This window comes from Panulirus ornatus, chromosome 10 (genome assembly GCF_036320965.1).
Source record: "Panulirus ornatus isolate Po-2019 chromosome 10, ASM3632096v1, whole genome shotgun sequence".
Classification (NCBI taxonomy): Eukaryota; Metazoa; Arthropoda; class Malacostraca; order Decapoda; family Palinuridae; genus Panulirus; species Panulirus ornatus.
In genome coordinates this window covers 59,059,935-59,083,350 of record NC_092233.1, presented here as the reverse complement: position 1 = coordinate 59,083,350, position 23,416 = coordinate 59,059,935, and the positions used below count along the sequence as shown (strand labels likewise).

Here is a 23,416-nt window from a genome sequence, read left to right as displayed (position 1 = left end):
GTTTGAGGACAATGTGTGGTGTGAGGTGGTTTGATCGAGTAAGTAACGTAAGGGTAAGAGAGATGTGTGGAAATAAAAAGAGCGTGGTTGAGAGAGCAGAAGAGGGTGTTTTGAAATGGTTTGGGCACATGGAGAGAATGAGTGAGGAAAGATTGACCAAGAGAATATATGTGTCGGAGGTGGAGGGAACGAGGAGAAGAGGGAGACCAAATTGGAGGTGGAAAGATGGAGTGAAAAAGATTTTGTGTGATCGGGGCCTGAACATGCAGGAGGGTGAAAGGAGGGCAAGGAATAGAGTGAATTGGAGCGATGTGGTATACCGGGGTTGACGTGCTGTCAGTGGATTGAATCAAGGCATGTGAAGCGTCTGGGGTAAACCATGGAAAGCTGTGTAGGTATGTATATTTGCGTGTGTGGACGTATGTATATACATGTGTATGGGGGTGGGTTGGGCCATTTCTTTCGTCTGTTTCCTTGCGCTACCTCGCAAACGCGGGAGACAGCGACAGAGCAAATAAAAATATATATATATATATATATATATATATATATATATATATATATATATATATATATATCCCTGGGGATAGGGGATTAAGAATACTTCCCACGTATTCCCTGCGTGTCCTAGAAGGCGACTAAAAGGGGAGGGAGCGGGGTGCTGGAAATCCTCCCCTCTCGGTTTTTTTTTTTTTTTTTCCAAAAGAAGGAACGGAGAATTGGGCCAGGTGAGGGTATTCCCTCAAAGGCCCAGTCCTCTGTTATTAACGCTACCTTGCTAATGCGGGAAATGGCGAATAGTTTGAAAGAAAAGAAAGAAAGATATATATATATATATATATATATATATATATATATATATATATATATATATATATATATATATATATATATATATATTTCCATACTATTCGCCTTTTCCCGCATTAGCGAGGTAGCGTTAAGAACAGAGGACTGGGCCTTTGAGGGAATATCCTCACCTGGTCCCCTTCTCTGTGGAAAATAAAAAAAAAATGAGGGGAGGATTTCCAGCCCCCCCCCCCCTTTTAGTCGCCTTGTACGACACGCAGGGAATACATGGGAATTATTCTTTCTCCCCTATCCCCAGGGATAATATATATATATATATATATATATATATATGTATATATATATATATATATATATGTATATATATATATATATATATATATATATATATATATATATATATATATATATATATTTTTTTTTGCCGCTGTCTCCCACGTTTGCGAGGTAGCGCAAGGAAACAGACGAAAGAAATGGCCCAACCCACCCTCATACACATGTATTTACATACGTCCACACACGCAAATATACATACCTATACAGCTTTCCATGGTTTACCCCAGACGCTTCACATGCCCTGATTCAATCCACTGACAGCACGTCAACCCCGGTATACCACATCGATCCAATTCACTCTATTCCTTGCCCTCCTTTCACCCTCCTGCATGTTCAGGCCCCGATCACACAAAATCTTTTTCACTCCATCTTTCCACCTCCAATTTGGTCTCCCACTTCTCCTCGTTCCCTCCACCTCCGACACGTATATCCTCTTGGTCAATCTTTCCTCACTCATTCTCTCCATGTGCCCAAACCATTTCAAAACACCCTCTTCTGCTCTCTCAACTACGCTCTTTTTATTTCCACACATCTCTCTTACCCTTACGTTACTTACTTGATCAAACCACCTCACACCACACATTGTCCTCAAACATCTCATTTCCAGCACATCCATCCTCCTGCGCACAACTCTATCCATAGCCCACGCCTCGCAGCCATACAACATTGTTGGAACCACTATTCCTTCAAACATACCCATTATTGCTTTCCGAGATAATGTTCTCTACTTCCACACATTCTTCAAGGCTCCCAGAATTTTCGCCCCCTCCCCCACCCTATGATCCACTTCCGCTTCCATGGTTCCATCCGCTGCCAGATCCACTCCCAGATATCTAAAAGACTTTACTTCCTCCAGTTTTTCTCCATTCAAACTTACCTCCCAATTGACTTGACCCTCAACCCTACTGTACCTAATAACCTTGCTCTTATTCACATTTACTCTTAACTTTCTTCTTTCACACACTTTACCAAACTCAGTCACCAGCTTCTGCAGTTTCTCACATGAATCAGCCACCAGCGCTGTATCATCAGCGAACAACAACTGACTCACTTCCCAAGCTCTCTCATCCCCAACAGACTTCATACTTGCCCCTCTTTCCAGAAGTCTTGCATTCACCTCCCTAACAACCCCATCCATAAACAAATTAAACAACCATGGAGACATCACACACCCCTGCCGCAAACCTACATTCACTGAGAACCAATCACTTTCCTCTCTTCCTACACGTACACATGCCTTACATCCTCGATAAAAACTTATATATATATATATATATATATATATATATATATATATATATATATATATATATGTATATATATATATTCTTTTCTTTCTTTCAAACTATTCGCCATTTCCCGCATTAGCGAGGTAGCATTAAGAACAGAGAACTGGGCCTTTGAGGGAATATCCTCACCTGGCCCCCTTCTCTGTTCCTTCTTTTGGAAAATTAAGAAAAATGATGAGAGGGGAGATTTTCAGCCCCCCCCGCTCCCTCCCCTTTTAGTCGCCTTCTACGACACGCAGGGAATACGTGGGAAGTATTTTTTCTCCCCTATCCCCAGGGATAAATATATATATATATATATATATATATATATATATATATATATATATATATATCCCTGGGGATAGGGGAGAAAAAATACTTCCCACGTATTCCCTGCGTGTCGTAGAAGGCGACTAAAAGGGAAGGGAGCGGGGGGCTGGAAATCCTCCCCTCTCATTTTTTTATTTTAATTTTCCAAAAGAAGGAACAGAGAAGGGGGCCAGGTGAGGGTATTCCCTCAAAGGCCCAGTCCTCTGTTCTTAACGCTACCTCGCTATCGCGGGAAATGGCGAATAGTATAAAAAAAAATATATATATATATATATATATATATATATATATATATATATATATATATATATATATATATGTATATATATATCTGTGGGCACCCCATCTGCCCAACCCACCCACATACACATGCTCATATACATACCTATACATTTCAATGTATACGTACATATACATACACAGACATATACATATATACACATGTACATATTCATACTTGCTGCCTGCTGCCTTCATCCATTCCTGTCACCACACCACCACATATGAAATAGCATCCCCCTCCATGAAATAGCATCTTGCCACCCCACCCCCCCGCATGAAATAGCATCCCCCCACCCCCACCCTATGAGGTAGCACTAGGAAAAGTCAAGAAGGCCACATTCGGTCACACTCAGTCTCTAGCTGTCATGTATAATGCACCGAAACCACAGCTCCCTTTCCACATCCAAGCCCCACAGACTTTTCCATGGTTTATTCAAGGCGCTTCACATGTCCTGGTTCACTCCATTGACAGCATGTCTGCCCCATTATACCACATCGTTCCAATTTACTCTATTCCTTGCATGCCTTTCACCCTCCCTGTATGTTCAGGCCCCAATTGCTCAAAATCTTTTTCATTCCATCCTTCCACCTCCAATTTGGTCTCCCGTTTCTCCTCATTCCCTCCACCTCTGACACATATATCCTCTTCGTCAATCCCGAGGGGTGAATGAACAGCTGGGTTGTCTGTGGACTGACTGCTGCAACCAGGATTTGAATGTATGTGCTCAATCCTGAGCAGCCTGTGAATGCATCACAGTCAGAGCACTAACTGTTGCATCACGGGAGTCCAAGAGATTCTTGGAGACATGATGAGTTTCTTCCGTGTTGTAAAGTTTGTAGTATTTCTTTTTGCTATCATTTACTGAAATGGAAGCAGCCATGCCTGTTATTAAAGAAGTGTGTTTGAAAAGGGTTGGGTGGCCTTTTGTTCGAGGATTCACAAGTTATATCACATTTGTTAGAAATTATTCAAAGATAATGAATATGACCCTCTAAGATATCCTACCTAATCATTTGGGAGTATATTTTGAAGTTAGTTATATGTACTTATACCTAATAATCTCTCCCACCACAGTGAGTTTGCATGAGGAACAGATGAACAACAGCTTCCTTTATACACATCCCTTCTCCAGCTGTCATATAAAATGCACACATCATTTTTTTTTTTTTTTTTTTTTTTTTGCCGCTGTCTCCCGCGTTTGCGAGGTAGCGCAAGGAAACAGACGAAAGAAATGGCCCAACCCACCCCCATACACATGTGTATACATACGTCCACACACGCAAATATACATACCTACACAGCTTTCCATGGTTTACCCCAGACGCTTCACATGCCCTGATTCAATCCACTGACAGCACATCAACCCCGGTATACCACATCGATCCGGTTCACTCTATTCCTTGCCCTCCTTTCACCCTCCTGCATGTTCAGGCCCTGATCACACAAAATCTTTTTCACTCCATCTTTCCACCTCCAATTTGGTCTCCCACTTCTCCTCTTTCCCTCCACCTCCGACACATATATCCTCTTGGTCAATCTTTCCTCACTCATTCTCTCTATGTGCCCAAACCATTTCAAAACACCCTCTTCTGCTCTCTCAACCACGCTCCTTTTATTTCCACACATCTCTCTTACCCTTACGTTGAACCACTATTCCTTCAAACATACCCATTTTTGCTTTCCGAGATAATGTTCTCGACTTCCACACATTCTTCAAGGCTCCCACAATTTTCGCCCCCTCCCCCACCCTATGATCCACTTCCGCTTCCATGGTTCCATCCGCTGTCAGATCCACTCCCAGATATCTAAAACACTTTACTTTCTCCAGTTTTTCTCCTTTCAAACTTACCTCCCAATTGACTTGACCCTCATCCCTACTGTACCTAATATTATTACCTTGCTCTTATTCACATTTACTCTTAACTTTCTTCTTTCACACACTTTACCAAACTCAGTCACCAGCTTCTGCAGTTTCTCACATGAATCAGCCACCAGCGCTGTATCATCAGCGAACAACAACTGACTCACTTCCCAAGCTCTCTCATCCACAACAGACTTCATACTTGCCCCTCTTTCCAAAACTCTTGCATTCACCTCCCTAACAACCCCATCCATAAACAAATTAAACAACCATGGTGACATCACACACCCCTGCCGCAAACCTACATTCACTGAGAACCAATCACTTTCCTCTCTTCCTACATGTACACATGCCTTACATCCTCGATAAAAACTTTTTACTGCTTCTAACAACTTGCCTCCCACACCATATATTCTTAATACCTTCCACAGAGCATCTCTATCAACTCTATCATATGCCTTCTCCAGATCCATAAATGCCACATACAAATCCACTTGCTTTTCTAAGTATTTCTCACATACATTCTTCAAAGCAAACACATCATATAAACTATAAAAGAGCCTTTCATCCTGAGATTATGGTACTTCCACCTGCCTTTAAGGTTATTCCTGTAAACATATCAAAGGAAGTTGCTGGTATGTTAACTGTAAATTGGTTGTTGTGTTGTAAGAAAGGAAGATTATGTTTTCTCTAAGCTTGTGTCGCCTTGATAGATTTGGCATTCTGAAATGGAGATTATGTAATTAGTGCAATCCACTTAAATGAAACATGATTGAATGAGGATTATATTTTTCATGAGGGGAATGATAAAACATGTAAAATTATACTCTACAATATAAGACATCTTTTGTATTCGATGCTGATGCTGATGTTTTTGTTATTCCACATTTTTGTCATTTGAAAGAGTAATGCTATTGTAAATCATCTCTTCTTTTCAGCCCTAGAAATCCTGAAGGTTTAACTTCGTTATGGGTTGGAAATGTTTTACCAGAAGTTACAGAAAAAATGCTAAGCCAGTTATTTTCAAAGTAAGTTTATTCCTTATAGTACAACTTAGGCAAGGCATTTAGCATATTCCAGCTGGCCATTTTAATTGTTAATATTGTATTTGTAATCTGTATTTGAATATTTTATGTGCCTGGTAATTGGAAGGGTTTGTGACTGCTGAATAGTGAGCCAGCACTTCAGTGAGTGTCAAGTTGCATTCCTTTAACCCAGATAGTTGTCTTTTCTTTCAGCCTCACCCACACATGGACTGCTGGTATTTTGTCCACAAATATGCAATCTCTTCTTATCACACATAGCATTTGACAACACTTATATCTAAATATTCCTGTGGTGAGTGCTATGCACTAACCCTGTCATCAGCAAAATGGTTGTAGCAGTAGATAGAAGTAGTGAGTAAGAACATTAGACAGGAGTATTAGATAGAAAAAAGGTAGAAGTGGTAGGTAGGAGCATTACCTGGGATCAATAAGTAGAAGTAGTAGGTTGAAACATTAGGTAGACAGTAGGTAGAAGTAGCTGTTAGGTAGGAGCTTCTGGAAACTGTGTTAGAGGTGCCCTCTGCCAGTGGATTGTCAAGGGTGAGGCACTAATGACTAAGAAGTGGCACTGGAGTTTGACAATTATAGACTCTCTTACCGTGGCCACCCCCTTGAGGGAATATCCTATGGGAACAGGCATCAGAGATATAGATAGATAAATAGTATATTAATTTAGTATATAGAAAGTATTTGTGATTTAGTACTGTTATTGGTATATTTTATTGAAAACTTAGTCCAGACATTTTTCATAACATGCTTTAGATGTTGCTCATAAGTACAGCTGCTAGAGCAGCTTAAACATTTGAGATGAATGGATTGAGGCAGAAGAATGCATAGAGACAAATGGATTTGGGTAGACCCGCATACAAGTACCATGGTTAAGGGCAACCTAGCATTTATAGTTATGCCCTAAAACAGTGAATTGTATTTTTGCCACCTTCCTTTTTAAATGATTAACATTTCATGGGCAAAACATACCCCAATCATGGTTATCTCAGGTTTAAAAGAAAATAGGTTATGAGAAAAATAATGGAGAAATCAATTAGAGCTCCTCAGGTGTTTGTAGACCTGACTCTTAAAGTAGTAAGTTTATTGGAAGAGGGAAAGGCAGAAGAAGGAAGAGTATTCCACAGCATTGCTACTCCAAAAAAGAAAAAAGGGGTATTTTATGGTCAGTCTTCATGAGGCCTGCTTCAACACTGAAACTGAGGAAAGCAGCAACCAGATGCATGCTACAAGTCCAAACCTTGGTAGCAGGGACACACTTAGATATATGACTATAGCAGTAGTTGAAATAATAACTTTAGAACAAGGAGAGGGCAACATTATCAGGATGGACAGGGAGTGATGGTTGAAGGTATGGGATGCCTTGAGAATTTTTGAGATGGAAGGCTTTTAATATCACTTTGTTTAAAAGACTGGTTGAGAGTCACCCAGAATATTGCAAGCCACTACTTCTTATTAGCTTGAGTAAATTTCTTTCTTTCTTTCAAACTGTTCGCCATTTCCCGCATTAGCGAGGTAGCGTTAAGAACAGAGGACTGGGCCTTTGAGGGAATACCCTCACCTGGCCCAATTCTCTGTTCCTTCTTTTGGAAAATTAAAAAAAAAACGAGAGGGGAGGATTTCCAGCCCCCCGCTCCCTCCCCTTTTAGTCGCCTTTTACGACACGCAGGGTGGGAAGTATTCTTTGTCCCCTATCCCCTATTTATATTTATTTATTATACTTAATGGCTGTTTCCCGCTTCAGCGAGGTAGCCCAAGGAAACAGACGAAGAATGGCCCAACCTCCACCACACACACGTGGGGGACAGTGACAAAGTATAATAGGTAAATAAATATATATATGTTTATATGAAATAGTTGCTCACAAGAACTATAAATATGACTAATACAGCACCTTTGGAAAGCAGAGTTTGTAATGTTGATTATATAGAGTTTACTGGGTAGAGTGAAAAATATGGTTATGCCCAGCATGTTTTATGTTATTGCTGGGATAAAATGATTATTTTGAATTTGTGCATAACTTGAACTATATTACTTTGGCCATTCTTGTTGAAGGTAAGCTACTTTTCCCCCCCTCTTGATTTACTTGCATCTCCTTTCAGCTCTACATGTGTTGATGTATTCGAACCATATTTTTGTTAATTTGTGATATAAATCAAACTTACATGCATTTTCTTTAATACTTGGGTGCAGTTGGAATTTTTATGCTTGCGTTTTTGCTCCATAAAGTTCATTACTTTGTTTGTCCTTATATCCTAGAAGGTGTTTTCCATAGCTATCCAAAATCATGAAGATTCTAAAAAGCTTTTTCTTAATTTCATTGTAATATCAAATTTGAAGATTTCCTATTTTATTTATGCAATATGAATTTTATCTTTATTTTTATCCCTTCATAAAGCTGACATCCAATGTTCCTTTCATACTAGTCTGTATATTTTAGTCAAGTTTTTGCACCTCTTTCAATTACAGTATCAGGTTGTGGGTCTAAGAATAATGTGTTGCTGTTATCCAACCATCTGTTTGCATATACATAAACATATTCCAACTCTGGAGTCAGATCATTAGTGACTTTTGATAGAAGTGGATTTTAACCACATGGCAGGATTACTTATTCCTTTTATATTCATGTCAGGCATAAAGGTAAAGCTGTTGCATTTGTAAGTACATCTTACACTTAGTTTCTGATAACATTGCGGTATACTAGTTTCGATGTGCTGTCAGTGGACTGAACCAGGGCATGTGAAATGTCTGGGGTGAACCATGGAAAGATCTGTGGGTCCTGGATGTGGATTGGGAGCTGTGGTTTTGGTGCATTACATATATATGGTTGCTCTAGTCTGTGATATTGACTTATTTATTTGCACTTCAGCAGGAGTTGTAATGGTGTATAGAAACTTTACAATACGCTACATGTTTCATGGAAGAGATCTGCCTCCTCAGGTTGGGGAAGGGGACAAAGTTGTGGGAGTGCTGAAGAATGTGTCAAAAGAGAGAAAGTTATCTCGTAGAGCGAAAATATTATGTTTGAAGCAATAGTAGTTCCAACAGTACCATGTGGTTGTGAGAGTTGGGCTACAGATATGGATATGCAGAAGAGGGTGGATGTGTTGGAAATGAAATGGTAGAGAACACTCTATGGTGTGAGGTAGTTCGATTAAGTAATGAAAGGGTAAGAGAGATTTGTGGTAATGAAAAGAGTGTGGTTGAGAGAGCAGAAGAGGGTGTGTTGAATGTTTTGGACATGTGAAGAGAATGAGTAAAGAAAGGTCGAGAAAGAGGGGATGTGTGTCAGAACTGGAGGGAACAAGGAGAACCGGAAAAGCAAATTGAAGGTGGTAGGATGGAGTGAAAAAGATTTTGAACAATCGGGACTTGAATATGCTGGAGAGTGAAAGGCATGCATGGAGTAGAGTGAATTGGAATGATGTGGTGTGCTGGGCTCAATATGCTGTTAGTGGACTGAACCAGGACATGTGAAATGTCTGGGGTAAACCATGGAAAGGTCCGTAGGACCTGGATGTGGATAGATAGCTGTGGTTTCAGTGCAGTACAGATGACAGCTCATGTATGGATGTGAGCAGACATGGCCTTTCTTGATCTGTTTCCTAGTGCTAACTCACCGACACAGGGGATGGCGATTGGGTATGGGAGAGAAGAAGAGAATATGTATTTTGTCTTTTTTCTTTTCCTTTATGTATTTGTTCTGTTTTTGTGGGACAGGGTGGCATCAGGAATGGATGATGAAGAGCAAGTGTGAATATGTATGTGTGTGTATATGTATGTGTATTTATTTGTGTATATACATGGGGAAATACTGTAGGAAAATCTGGAGTTTTGAAAAATGAGTTGTGTGAGTTAAGTGTTGTCAAGTGTTATGTAGAGATTTTATGTGTGTGGACAGAATGCAAGCAGTCCACATGTGAATGAGGTAGAAAATAAGACTGCTTTCTGGGATAGAGGAGTACAACTTGACAACCACTGAAGTGCTGGCTCACTACACAGTCATCTCTAACCTTCCCAATTGCCAGGTGGGAACTACCACTAATATACCTCTCTGGTCATTGGCTTTCTACCTACTACTACCTACTTATTAATATTACGATTATTGGGTGTAGGCATGACAGGGAATGAAACCATGGTGCTGAAGTAAGTCATTGTGTGGGAGAAGCAGAGATTTTAGCTGCATTGTTGGGGTATGTGGAAGGAGAGGACACTCTGTTAAGGCAAAGATGTGTATGTGTGATTGTTTAGTAGTCCCAGCAGTGTTGAATGGATGTGTCATTGGCCTTGAATGCAAAAGAAAGAAAGAGGGTGGACTGGTTGGATATGTAATACTTGAAAACAACATGTGGTGTGAGGTTAGTTAATTGTGTAGGGACTAACAGCATAAGTGAGTTAGTTGTTGAAGTAAATGCAGTCTGCTTGAAATCAAATGAGAAATGACCAATCAAGGTGTACTGAAATGTTTCAGACAAATGGAGAGAATGAGCAAAGAATGATTTAAGTAGACTTAATTAAATATAACAAATAATCCCAGGACCCCATTTATGGGAATCTTGCTGTCTCAAGGTTGTAGTGTAATCAGTAGCATGGAAAGGATGGTCTCCTTTGGAGTAAGAAGTTCATAAGTAAAATTTTTCCTCTATCTGTTTTTTGACAATGATTCAACCTGTTATTCATGATGTAAGGATATGCAGGTTGAATGCCTTCAGAGGAATTACATGTCGGTAGTGGATTGAGCAAAGGTTAATAGGAATTTGAGAAGGAGATGGAACGATAGTGTGAAATAGGCTTTGAGATATTGGGGCCTGAGCATTCAGGAGGGTGAGAGGTGTTCATGGGAAAGGATGAGTTGGATAGATGTGATATATCGTGATATGCTTTTAATGGTTTGAACCAGGCATATGAAGTAGTTCAGGGAAATCATAGAAAAGTCTGTGGGGTATGTCTGTGAAAGGTAGGCTCTGGTTTTGGTACTATTTGCATGATAACTAGAAAATGGATATTTTCAAATGTGGCCATCATTCATTTGTTCGTAGTATTACCCTGCTAAGGCAGAACAAACAGGTATGAAGAAAGGTATTATTTGTATTCATCTCTCAAAACTTTTATCTTCATCATAAGTAGAGGCATCATATATAATGTATAGTACTGTATGTTAGATATGTGAAACTCTCTACCATGCTTCTCAGAAGTAAATTGATGAAAGGCATTTAATCATATTTTTAAAATTTTTACAGACAAGGTCATGTTACTAGTGTCCGTCTTTTGAAAGAAAAATACTGCGCATTTGTTAACTATGCAGACAAAGCTGCTGCTGGCCGTGCCATGGAGGTGCTACAAGGTTATGAACTTTGCGGCCAGAAGCTTCTGATTAAATTCCCAGACAATCCCATAGTTAACAGCGCTCAGAATATCGTTATGAGAAAAAACAAGTCTCAAAGTATAAAAAAGTAAGTACAAAAGCAAACATACCTTAACAACATGAGCATCAACATATTGAGCGTAGGTATGCCAAATTCTGTGTCAATAGCAATGGATCAAATATATCCTGACATCTCCATCATTATCTGCACACAGAATGTAAGCATCAAGGTGATAAGCAACCCTCAAAATAATGAAAAGTAAGTAGAGGTGTTGGCTATTTTCTGTAAATGTAATTTGTTTGCACTTTTGATTTCCTGTAATGTATGTTTTTTGTCATTTCTTCTCTTAGCACTTCAGTGTTTGAATGGGAAAGAAGTACAGCATATTAATTCCTAAGGATGAGATTACAGATATAGATTGCTTCATTCTTCATACAAGGAAACCTATTTAGGAAAATATGTAGTACTTGCACAGTTGTTTGATGAAGCAGCTGAAGAAGTTATGCAATAAAAAGATCATATAATTTCAATGGAAATCAATTTTTATGTTACACTTTGCTTGATTTATATCATATACATTCATACATCTTTTCTGAACCAAAACTCCTTGCAAGATATCTCAGTAACTAATTCAGATTTCCTCACAGGGAATTACCCTTGAGAGAGATGCACTCATGGGGAAAGGACAATTTATAAATGTACGATTTCTCAGAATCTATATCATATGTTGCTAAGGCCAAAATATTTAGCTATGTTGTTCTTTAACCCTTAAACAGCAGGCATGGTCAAAAGATTCATTGATAAGCATTTTTTTTTCCTCTCTGAAATGGTAGACTAGCATTCAAAAGTAACAAAAGGACTGGGAATGATATATGATTACCTTTGTTTTGGCCTGGTCCAGTGATAAGCACCTGAAGGGGTGTGAATGATGTTTTTGATAGCCCCTGATATGACAGGAAGATGTTGAGATGACATTTCTCTGTTTCTGTTGAGCCTATTTTCCATCTTTACTCAAATTTCAGAACACAGGTACTGAATTAGTTAAAAGTACTTTGAAGATATCTAGAAATATAACGTCTTTTACACATACATTTAGGATGAGTAAGACTATCTGTCAAGTACAGGGATGATACTGAAAGATTTGATTCATTTCAATGTTGAACACTACTAATTTCATCACACCCTTATGTCTTACACAGATACAATGTTAATAGTGAATAACATGGTTATTAGTAGAAATGTTATACCTTTTACACTGCAAATGACTGTGAGTACAATATCAGTATATCTAGTGGCTGTGGTGAATAACATGGTTGTTAGTAGAATTGTTACACCTTTTACGCTACAAAAGAGTGTGTGTGCAATATCAGTACTTCCAGTGACTGGCACAATTGGGAAGGATATTGGATATTTGTTTCTTTGGAAACATTCCATCTCTTACCCCTGTCATCTGTTCTCAAAGTCACTCATTACCCCAGGAATATTAAAGGGGAAACCAGGCACAGTTGTTATGTTATTTCTTTTATAAGCTTGAGTTCATTGGGGATGCCACCTTTGCATGCCTCTCTTCCTTAAATAATCTCACTTAAATCACACTATTAAGTCCCTAATTTTTTCTTGTCTAATGATTTTCTTCTCATTACTGATACATGTAACTAGTGCTCCTTATGATAACTTACATCATCCAACAATATAAATTTTCATTGTCCAGGGTCACTTTGTATTGCATCCAAGTTGATGACCATGTACTTAAAGTGCTGTGAGTAAGGGCACTGAGGATGATATGATTTTTTCTGCACTTTCTTAGTAATGGAAGAGACCTCTGTAGGCTATGAATGATATGAGAAGTCAGCTGGATATTTAAACAGAGGCAGGAAAAGTTAGCACATCAGTTGATGTTGGCTTCTGTATCCTAACAAATCATCATTTGATGCAGGCCACTGTTTCTTATGTAAACACCAATTGATGTTGGCAACTATTTAAGGGTTAAACAGTTTGTATGAGTGGATTTTCATTTCAAATATTTGCATTATAAGTCTAATGCTGATGTACTCTTAAATAAGTACCTAAATCTGGTCACATATAATGATTGTGAAAGCTAAGATGATTTTGTATAAGTTCTAAAAAGTTTTGTGAAATAAACTGTGAATAATGCAATACACATTTATTTTGTTAACCAATAAATGGTCTGTACTACCATTAAGTATATTAGTGAAGTTCAGTTAAGTCATAAGTGACTTCATAATTTTGTGTAAGATTCATTATTTACTGCATTGAAAACATACTTTTTGTCATCAGAAATTTGCAAAATCTTAATTAGTGCCTTAATGATGCAAAAAAGTTGACCCTTAGCTTAGGGAAGCATTATGAAATATTTTGTGATTTTTCAAATTTAGAAATATTTCATTATGTTGTATATCAGTTTTAAAACAAAAAGGTTTTTGGATGCAAACTTCCCTGCAATGTTTGTTTTTTGTTATGGTAATATTTTTAAGATTTGCATGAAAACCTCAGTATAAGGACTATTTTTCATGCTGAATTGGACTCTGTGGTTGAAATATTTGTTGGGGACAAAAAGGCATGTAAATGAGTAAATGATTTTTACTCTTTTAGAAGATTTTTTGATTATTTGGTGTGTATTTATCGGGTATCAGTCGGCTTGGGAAGCATTATAAGATATTTTCCATTATTATTTCAGGTATAGAAGCGTTTTGTCATACTTTTCTTTTAAAACAAAAAGCTTTTGGGCTTAACAATTTCCTGAACTAGTAATAACCTGCAATTTTTGGTATTTTTTGAGGGAAGTAGATTTGCTTGAAAACTTCAGTATAAGAAGGATTTTTCATGCAGAATTTGAATGTGGGATTGAATATATGTTGAGGGACATAAATGCTGTAAATAAGTAATTGATTTTTACTCTTTTAGAAGATTGTTTGATGATTTAGTATTGTAACCAATGAGTAGAAGGTGCTGCTATTGTGGAAAGTAAAAAAGCTCAAAATTGGGGAGGTATTGAGTTTCAGCAGCTTGAGGGGATACTCTAGTTTTACTGGAGTAGCCAAGTCTCGCCCTGCATTCTTATGGTGACCTCAGTAGTAAATCCCTGAGGGGTGGAACTAAAGGGAGAGGCGTTGCCCTATTACATCAGGGCAATACTTTGAGATTTGGACAAATCCCTGAGGTGTACTGTTGCTCTTAGTTTTTGACATTTTTGGGGCCTCACTGCCTCTGGGAACACTGTGCTAGACTTGTCCTTTGCCAGTGACCTGTCAAGGGTGAGGCTGAAAATGATTAGAAGCGGCACTGGAGTCTACCAGTTATCCTGAGGATTAAAAGAAATGAGCGATTGAGGGTGATGGCACTGAATGTGAATGGGATGAGTGGTGAGAGTAAAAGGAGGGAGATTGTGGAAAAGTTTAAAAGTTCTAGTGTGGATATGCTAGGGATTAGGGAAACCCATATCCTTGGGCCAGGTGAAGGGAGTGAAAATGGAAATGATGAATGCAAGTTATGGGAGGACATGGAAAGAGGTGTGGTATGGACAGGAATGAGTGAAAATTATCAGGGAAGAGGAAAAGAAGAAAGTGCAATTCTATTGTCACCAAGAATATGGGAGGATGTTTTAGAGCATGGATGGAATGGCTCAAGAATAGTGTGGATGGAAGGAAAGACTGAGATTGTGAAGTATGCATAAGTATGTGAATGTGCACCTGTGAATGTGAAGACTTTATGAGGTAAGGATGAAATTAAGCATTTCTGGAGAAATTTGAATAACTGTATAAATTGTTTTGAGAATTAGAGAAACATAGTTGTATTGGGTGATATGAATGTGAAAGTGGGATGTGATGATATTGGTGAGATAGTTGGTAAATGGAGAGTGCTTGGAGTAAATGAGAATAGAAGTTGTCTTGTGGATATTTGTGTTGAGAGAGGTTTATTCCATGCAAACACCTTTTTCAGCACAATATGATCCACAGATATACATGGATGAGGAATAATGGAAGAGAAGAGCAAAAGGCTTTAATTGACTATGTAGCAATGGATGAAAAATTGAGAAAGGCTTTGCTGGATGCTAGAGTCATGAGAGGATTCTTTGGAGACTAACCATTTTGCAATTCTTGTGGTGATGAGGATCAGGGAGAAGTGGAGGTATGGTGTAAGGCAGAATGAAGAGGTAAACGTGTTGGCAATTAAGAAGGTGAATCAGGAAAATTACAGGGAGGAGCATGAAAGGAAGGTATCTGAAAGCTTATATGGAAGTGCAGTGAATGTAGGAATGCAATCATTTGTGAATGAAGTGTTTAAAATGTTTAGAAAAATACTAGTAAAGGTTATAGAATCAGTAGTGGGATACATGGAATAAAAAGGGCAGTGCATGGTGGACAGAACGGATAGGAAATGCTTTGGAAGAGATGATAAAGGCATATGGTAGATTGCTTAGTAGGAATATACCAGTGGAAGTTCGGCAAAGGAGGGAAGAATACATGATATGAAAGCAGAATGTTAATAAGCTGATACAGGAAAGCAAAGGAAGAGGATACAAGTGCAGGGGCCTATTGCCAAAAGGAAGGTAAGAAGGGCAATAATAAGGCTGAGGTAGGAAAGTCACCTGGAGTGGATGGTATTATAGCTGAAATGCTGAAGTATTGCAGAGAACGTGTGATACAGTGGATGTGTCTTATATGTAATTTAGCATGGAAACAGAAGGTTGTGCCTGAGGTTTTGGTGAAAGCTATTATTGTTTCTTTATTCGAAGAGAATGATGCTAAGGATGTATGTAGCCTCTCAGGCCTCAATCGCTCAAAATCTTTTTCTTTCCATTCTTCCACCTCCAGTTTCGTCTCCCGCTTCTTGTTCCCTCCACCTCTGACACATATATCCTCTTTGTCAATCTTTCCTCACTCATTCTCCATTGTCCAAACCATTTCAACAAACCCTCTTCTGCTCACAAGGAAACGGACAAAGAATAGGCCAACCCACCCACGTACACATGTATATACGTAAACGCCCATACATGCATATATACATACATATACATTTCAACGTATACATACATATACATACACAGACATATACATATATATGCACTTGTACATATTTATACTTACTGCCTTCATCCATTCCCGTTGCTTCCCCGCCACACATGAAATAGCATCTCCCCACCACCACCACCAGTGAGGTAGCACCAGGAAAAGACAAAAAAGCCACATTCGTTCACACTCAGTCTCTAACTGTCATATGTAATGCACCGAAACCACAGCTCCCTTTCCACACCCAGGCCCCACAAACCTTTCCATGGTTTACCCTAGACTCTTCACATGCCCTGGCTCAATCCATTGACAGCATGTCAACCCTGGTATACCACATCGTTCCAATTCATTCTATTCCTTGCATGCCTTTTACCATCCTATATGTTCAGGCCCTGGTCGCTCAAAATCTTTTTCACTCCATCCTTCCACCTCCACTTTGGTCTCTTGCATCTCCTTGTTCCCTCCACCTCTGATGCATACATACACATGTACATATTCATACTTACTTCCCTTCATCCATTCCTGTCGCTACCCCGCCACACAGGAAATGATATCCCACCTCCTTTCAGTAAGGTAGTGCCAGGAAAAGACAAAAAAAAAGACCATATTCATGAATGAGTGTTTTCTTCTTTTTTTTCTGTTTTCCTGGCTCTACCTCACTGATGCAGGGGGTGGCATTGCTGTTTCTTATGGGGAAAGGTGGTGCCAGGATTGGATGAAGGCAAGCAAATACGAATATGTACATTCTTCAGCACTCCAAAAACCTTCACCCCCTCTCCCATCCTATGACTTTTTTCCATTTCTATGGTTACATTCATTGCCATATGTACTGCCAGATGCCTAAAACATATCACTTCCAATTTTTCTCCATTCCAACTTACTTGTCCCTCAACCCTGCTGGACCTAATGACCTTTCTCTTATTTTCATTTACTCTCAACTTTCTCCTTTCACACACTTTTCCAAACTCAACCACCACATTCTGCAGTTTTTCACTTGAATCTGCCACCAGTGTCGTATCATCGGTGAACAACAACTGACTCGCTTCCTAGTCCTTCTCATCCCCCACAGACTGCATACTTGCTCCTCTTTCCAAGACCCCTGCATCTACTTTCTTCACCACCCTATCCATAAACAAATTAAACAACCATGGTGACATCTCACACCCCTGTCACAGACGAACCTTCACTTAGAACCGTTCACTCTCATCACCTCTTACTCGTATAACATGCCCTACATCCTTGATAGAGACTTCTCGCTGCTTCTAACCAGCTTGCCTCCCTCACCATATATTCTTAAGACCTTCTACAAAGCATCTCTGTCAACCCTCTCATATACCTTCTCCAGATCCATAAGTGCCACATAGAAATCCATCTGTTTTTCCAAATATTTCTCAGACATTCTTTAAAGCAAACACCTGATCCAAACATCCTCTACCACCTCTGAAACCATACTACTCCTCCCCAATCTGATGCTCTGTACATACTTTCACCTGCCCAATCAACACCCTCCCATACAACCTACCAAGTATACTCAACAAACTTATACCTCTGTAGTTTGAACACTCACCTTTATCCTCCTTGTCTTTTTACAGTGGCACTAAACATGCATTCCACCAATCCTCAGGCTCCTCACCTTGATCCATATACATATTGTACATCCTTACAAGCCAATCAACAACACAGCCACTTCCTTTCATAATGAATTCAACTGCAATACCGTCCATTCCTGCTGCCTTTCTGCATTTTATCATACGCAAAGCATTCACTGCCTCTTCTCTCTTCACCAAACCACTCTCCATGACTCTCACTTTGCATACCATCCTGACCAAAACATGCTGCATCTGCCACTCTTGTCATCAAACACATTTAAAAGTCCTTTAAAATACTTGCTCCATCTCCTCACTTCATCACTACCTGTTATCAGTTTCCCTTTTGCCTCCTTCACCAGTGTTCCCATGTGTTCTCTTCCTTTTTGCGCATTATTTACCACCTCCCAAATCATGTGTTTATTCCCTCTAAAGTTTGATGATACTCTCTCACCCCAACTCTCGTTTGCCCTCTTTTTCAAGCCTTGAACCTTCTTCTTGACCTCCTTCTACTTCTTATACATCCCTTGATCATTTACACTCCTTCTCTGTAAGTACTGCCCAAACACCTCTCTTTTCTCTTTCTTTAACTACTTTACTTCTTCATCCCACCTCTCGCTACCCTTTCTAATCTGCCCACCTCTCACGTTTTGTATCCCACAGGCATCACTTGCACATGCCATCACTGCTTCCTTCCCTAGATGCCTCCTATTCCTCACTAACTTCCCTCATTTCATTTACATTCATCTTTTGCCATTCTACACTGAATCTCCGCTGATATTTCTTCATACAAGTCCCTTTTCAGGCCCATTTACTCTTGCCACAAGTCCCTTTTCAGGCCCATTTACTCTTGCCACTCTCTTCTCCCTAACATTGTTTCCTCTTATTTGAAAACAGCTACAAATTTTTACCCCTCACCTCCACAAAATAGTGATCAGATATCCTACCAGTTGCTCCTCTTAATACAATTACATCCCTAAAGTCTCTCTTTTACACTCCTATTAACTGATACATAATCTAATAATACTTGTTGACCATCTTTCCTTCTCACATACATATACTTGTGTATATCTCTCTTTTTGAACTAGGTATTCCCAATCACCAATCTTTTTTTCAGCACACAACTCAAAAATTTCTTCTCTATTTCCAATTATACTCTCAGCTGCCTTACATACCTTTGGATTTAGATCACCCATCACTAATACTCAGTCTTGCACATCAGAACTGCTGACACACTCACGCAGATCCTCCCAAAACACTTGCCTCTTATGATCTTTCTTTTCATGACCAGGTGCATAAGCACCTGTAATCACCCATCTTTCACTATCCAGTTTCATGTTTACCCACAGCAATCTAGAATTCACCTCTTTACACCCTATTACACACTCCCACAGCTCCTGCTTCATGAGTAGTACTACTCCTTCCTTAGCTCTTGTCCTTTCATCAACCCTTGACTTTACTCCGACTTTACCCTTGAGCTCTGTTACACTTAGAGCCAGAACATCCAGGTTTCTTTCCTCAAACATACTACTTATCTCCCCTTTCTTCTCATCGTGGTTACATCCACACACATTAAGACACCCCTATCTGAATATTAACCTTCAAGGAGCATGAGCACTCTCTGCCTGGCTCCTTCTGTTTCCTCTTTTAGAAGTTGAGGTACAAGAAGGGGAGTGTTTCCAGCCCTCCCACACCCATTTAATTGCCTTCAAGGACATGCAGGGAATACGTAGGTACAATTCTTTCTCCTGTAAGTCATTCTTGTTTGCCTTTTCCTGCATTAGAGAGTAGCAACAAGAACAGACAGTTTAAGGTCTAATTACATCCTTTCTCTGGCTGTTATGTAATACACCAAAACCACAGCCTCCTATCCACTACCAGGCCCTACAAACCTTTCTGTATTTGTCCCCAGCTACTTCATATGCCCTGGTTCAGTCCATTGTGAGCACTGAAGCCTCTGTATACTACATTGCTCCAGTTCACTCTGTCCTGTGCATGTCTTTCACCCTTCTGAATGATCAGGCCCTAAGAACTCAAAATCTTTTCCACCCCATTGTAGTGTGATGGTGCAAGTTCAGAACTAAGAAATCTAGTGGATATTTTCAGGATGCAGAAGCATTATGTAATGCCTTATTCCTTCTTGCATGTTCAAACCTCGAGCACTCAAAATTTCTCACACTACATCCCTCCAACTCAGATTTGGTCTCTACCTTCTCCTTGCACTTGCTGTAAATACCCTCTTAGTGTATCTATCTATCTGTCCATCTATTTATATGTTAATCTCACTATCTATCTATCTGTCTGGTAATATCTATGACACCTGTTCCCTCCGGGAACTCCCATCAATGGGATGGCCATGGTAAGATTTGATTGTACTGTTGTTATTAAAAGGCTGAGATGGATTCTTTGAAAGGGAGACATGGGAGTTCATGAAATAATGAAAAAAATACGAATAAGGAAAGGATTTGATGATATAGTATTAGATGTATCATACAGTAATGAATGATAGTTCATGAAGATTGATAAAACATAAAACAAGATTAGTTTGAGTGAGGAAGCACTTCTTGGGAAGATCTCATTTTGCTTGAAAATAGAGCAAGGATATAGAGTTATACTTCTGGAAAGAAAGTGAGGGTGACTGAGACTTGCATTTGAATTATGTATGGAGATAAGTATAAAGATGCAGATGAAGATAGGAAGGCAGCAATGCTTAAGCAAATAGTACATAGCATAATGTAACACAGAATATGAATGGAAGCACTTTTTTAACTTAGTTTTAATTTTTACACACTAATATCTATTTGCCAGTATACTTTCTTTCCTCTTGTATGGTATTTGTTTTAGAATGTTATTACAATTCATATTTTCTTTGTGATTGAATATTTAATAAACTCTGGATTTGAAACTGACAATTGTTCAAAATGGAAATAATGTAGCAAGTACATGTTTATGAATTGGTGCCTCCATAAGTAGTCTTTATTTCTTTCAAAGTTCCTTGCTTAGTTCATTAGAATACTGTTTTTGTTAGCTTCACATTAGAACTAGATGTAAGTTAACTTTGCTGCTCATAAAAGTAAGCATCATATTGTTATGATTTAAATTTTTGTAAGTCATTTATGAAGAGTGGTTTAGTAATACATATTCTTGCTTTATGGCAGCAACACAAAAATCAGTGGTGTCCCAGGTGCTGCTGTTATTAATGCTGCTCCAGTCCAAGTCCAAGTCCAGCTTCAGTCCAATGGCTCCAAACTCAAGGGGCCAGTTAATGGTGACGAATGCTACTTTTGGCGTACCACAGGATGTGTCTTTGGTGATGCCTGTAAACACAAGCACATTCCGAGAAATAAAGGAATTGATAGAAAACCTTGGCAAAAGTAAATTATTTATATAGCTTAGTTGATTATTCCTCCCAATCTGAATCCATATTTTTTATAACATAAATCTTTCATAATCGTATATTGGTTGTTTAATATGAATGGGTTTAATAAGGATAAAGAGCATTGCCTTCTAACGTTGGTTGTAGAAACTGTGCTAATGCAAGACTTGGAGGTTAAGCATATTTAAGAAATCCGCAGATGCCTTGAATGTGGTGCTTATCAACCATTTGAACACTATTGTGGTCTGTCAGAAGATATTTGATTTCTGAGACCATTTATTGTTTCACTTGAATACTTACCCTAACCCCTTTTGTTTGACAGGTTTGAAGTGGGTGATTTGTTGTTGTGAATTGTTTTGGAAAATAACTATAAAAATTTTTCTACCAACTGTGTCAAGAAAAGAAACTGTTAATTCTTATTTTGACATGCTTTGTGATTTATACTTTGAAATATAGTTTTATATAAAAAATTACCAGTGTATATTATCAATTTTTTATAGATGTTCATTGTAGAGACATTTTGTTAAAGCCAAAGCATAGGTAAGGGAGATTTTTTATTTGTAAGAAACAAAGGATTTTAGTTGGAAAAATATAATTAACTGTAATTTATTGCAGAGTTTTATGCAATCTTAATTTAGTGTCTTTCACAGAAGGAGAATAGAAAGGATTTTATCATTCCAAGAAACAACTCATGTTCATTATTTTCTCATGATTTTATTGCTTGTCAAGTTGAAATTTGCTTTTTTGGACTAATATCTCTCAATTTGAATAAAAAATGCAGCACAAAATGTAATTCATGCTCCTGATAGAAGAAAGTACAGTATACATATATATATGCATATTTTTTTTTTTAGTTTAGTTTTGCTTTCATCATATAATTAGTTTAAGTTGAGCAATGTATCCAGGGCTTTCTCATGGCACTGTGGAAGAACTTTCATGTGTAGTAAGCAATTTGATGAGAGAAGAAAATAGTTGAAATATGAAAGATGAAGGTGCATGTGTTCTCTTTTTGTCTTAAATAAATAAGATATATCAAGGCTGAAGTTTTGTAATGATCAACTGTTGTGGATAAATTATGTTAACCTCTGCAATTATATTGTTTACATATAAGAATCCTGATCAAGATAGTATTGCACTGATCTTTGGGTATATGCAAGATTTATATCACTGTATACCAAAAAATATATATTTATTTATTATTATAGAAAATTGAAAAAGGTATTGTTATGATGCAAAATTTATATCCTAAAACATATGACTAGTTGAATACATGAGACCACTACAGAACATTCTTGTATTTAATGACTTCCGCATGTCCTTCAAAATGAAACATCAATTGTAGGTCTGTTGCTAATTATATTTTCCATCACATAAGCTGGCTTGAGTGTAGGTCAGCAAATTTATTGATGAATTGTTATTCGAGTTGCCATACTGTAATTATATATGTAAAAATTCAGTAACTCATTGTAATGAAAGATTAAAGGAAAATATTGTGTATATATTAAGGTACAGTTGGCTAAACTAGGGCACATGAAGCAGTCAGAAGTAACCATGGTGTGGTTTTTAGGGCTTGGCTCTGTATGGCTGACTTTGGTTTTTAATGCATTTTACGTCAGAGCTAGAGTGTGGAGTTCAGTTTGCCTGTTCTAGGTATTTCCATGCAGGAGCCTGAAATGGCAAACATAATGAAAAAAGCTATATTTGCAATTATGGACCTAGAGAAAGCATATGATAGGGTTGACAGAAATGCCTTGTGAAAGGTGCTATGAATCTATGGTGTAGGAGAAAAGCTGATGAATGCAGCAGGGAGTTTTTCCTGAAAAAGTAAAGCGTATGTGTAAGTAGAAGGGGAGAAGGTTGAATGGTTTCAAGTGAAGATGGGTCTGCATCAGGGGTATTAAATCTCAGCATGGCTGTTTAGCCATTTAACTATGAATTAAGGTGTCCTTTTCAGCTGTCAACATTCATAATTTTCAGCCATAAAAAATTGTATCACTACAATTTTTAGATTCATAATTTTCAAGCTAAAAAAAATGTATCTAACTACAATTTCATAGATATTCACATAGAAATGAAAAGAAATCACTTCAGATGTTTATTTTGTCCAATACTTTG

The 23,416-nt window shown here is 38.3% G+C and overlaps 1 protein-coding gene across 5 annotated transcripts in view; it reads left to right on the top strand.

The window, feature by feature from the left end:
• The window catches only part of LOC139750980 (uncharacterized), a 96,349-nt gene extending 73,761 nt beyond the window's left edge, over nucleotides 1–22,588 (top strand). For 2 of the 5 annotated variants that reach the window (XM_071665983.1, XM_071665985.1), the window contains exons 12-14: nucleotides 5,830–5,919; nucleotides 11,184–11,396; nucleotides 21,084–22,588. In XM_071665983.1, coding sequence (XP_071522084.1) covers nucleotides 5,830–5,919; nucleotides 11,184–11,396; nucleotides 21,084–21,303 — 523 coding nt within the window. In that variant the 3' untranslated portion in view covers nucleotides 21,304–22,588. Of the gene's footprint in view, nucleotides 1–5,829; nucleotides 5,920–11,183; nucleotides 11,397–11,523; nucleotides 11,568–21,083 lie in introns of all 5 variants that reach the window. The other 3 variants (XM_071665987.1, XM_071665986.1, XM_071665984.1) reach the window with 3 other exon arrangements.
• The last annotated feature ends 828 nt before the right edge of the window (nucleotides 22,589–23,416 follow it).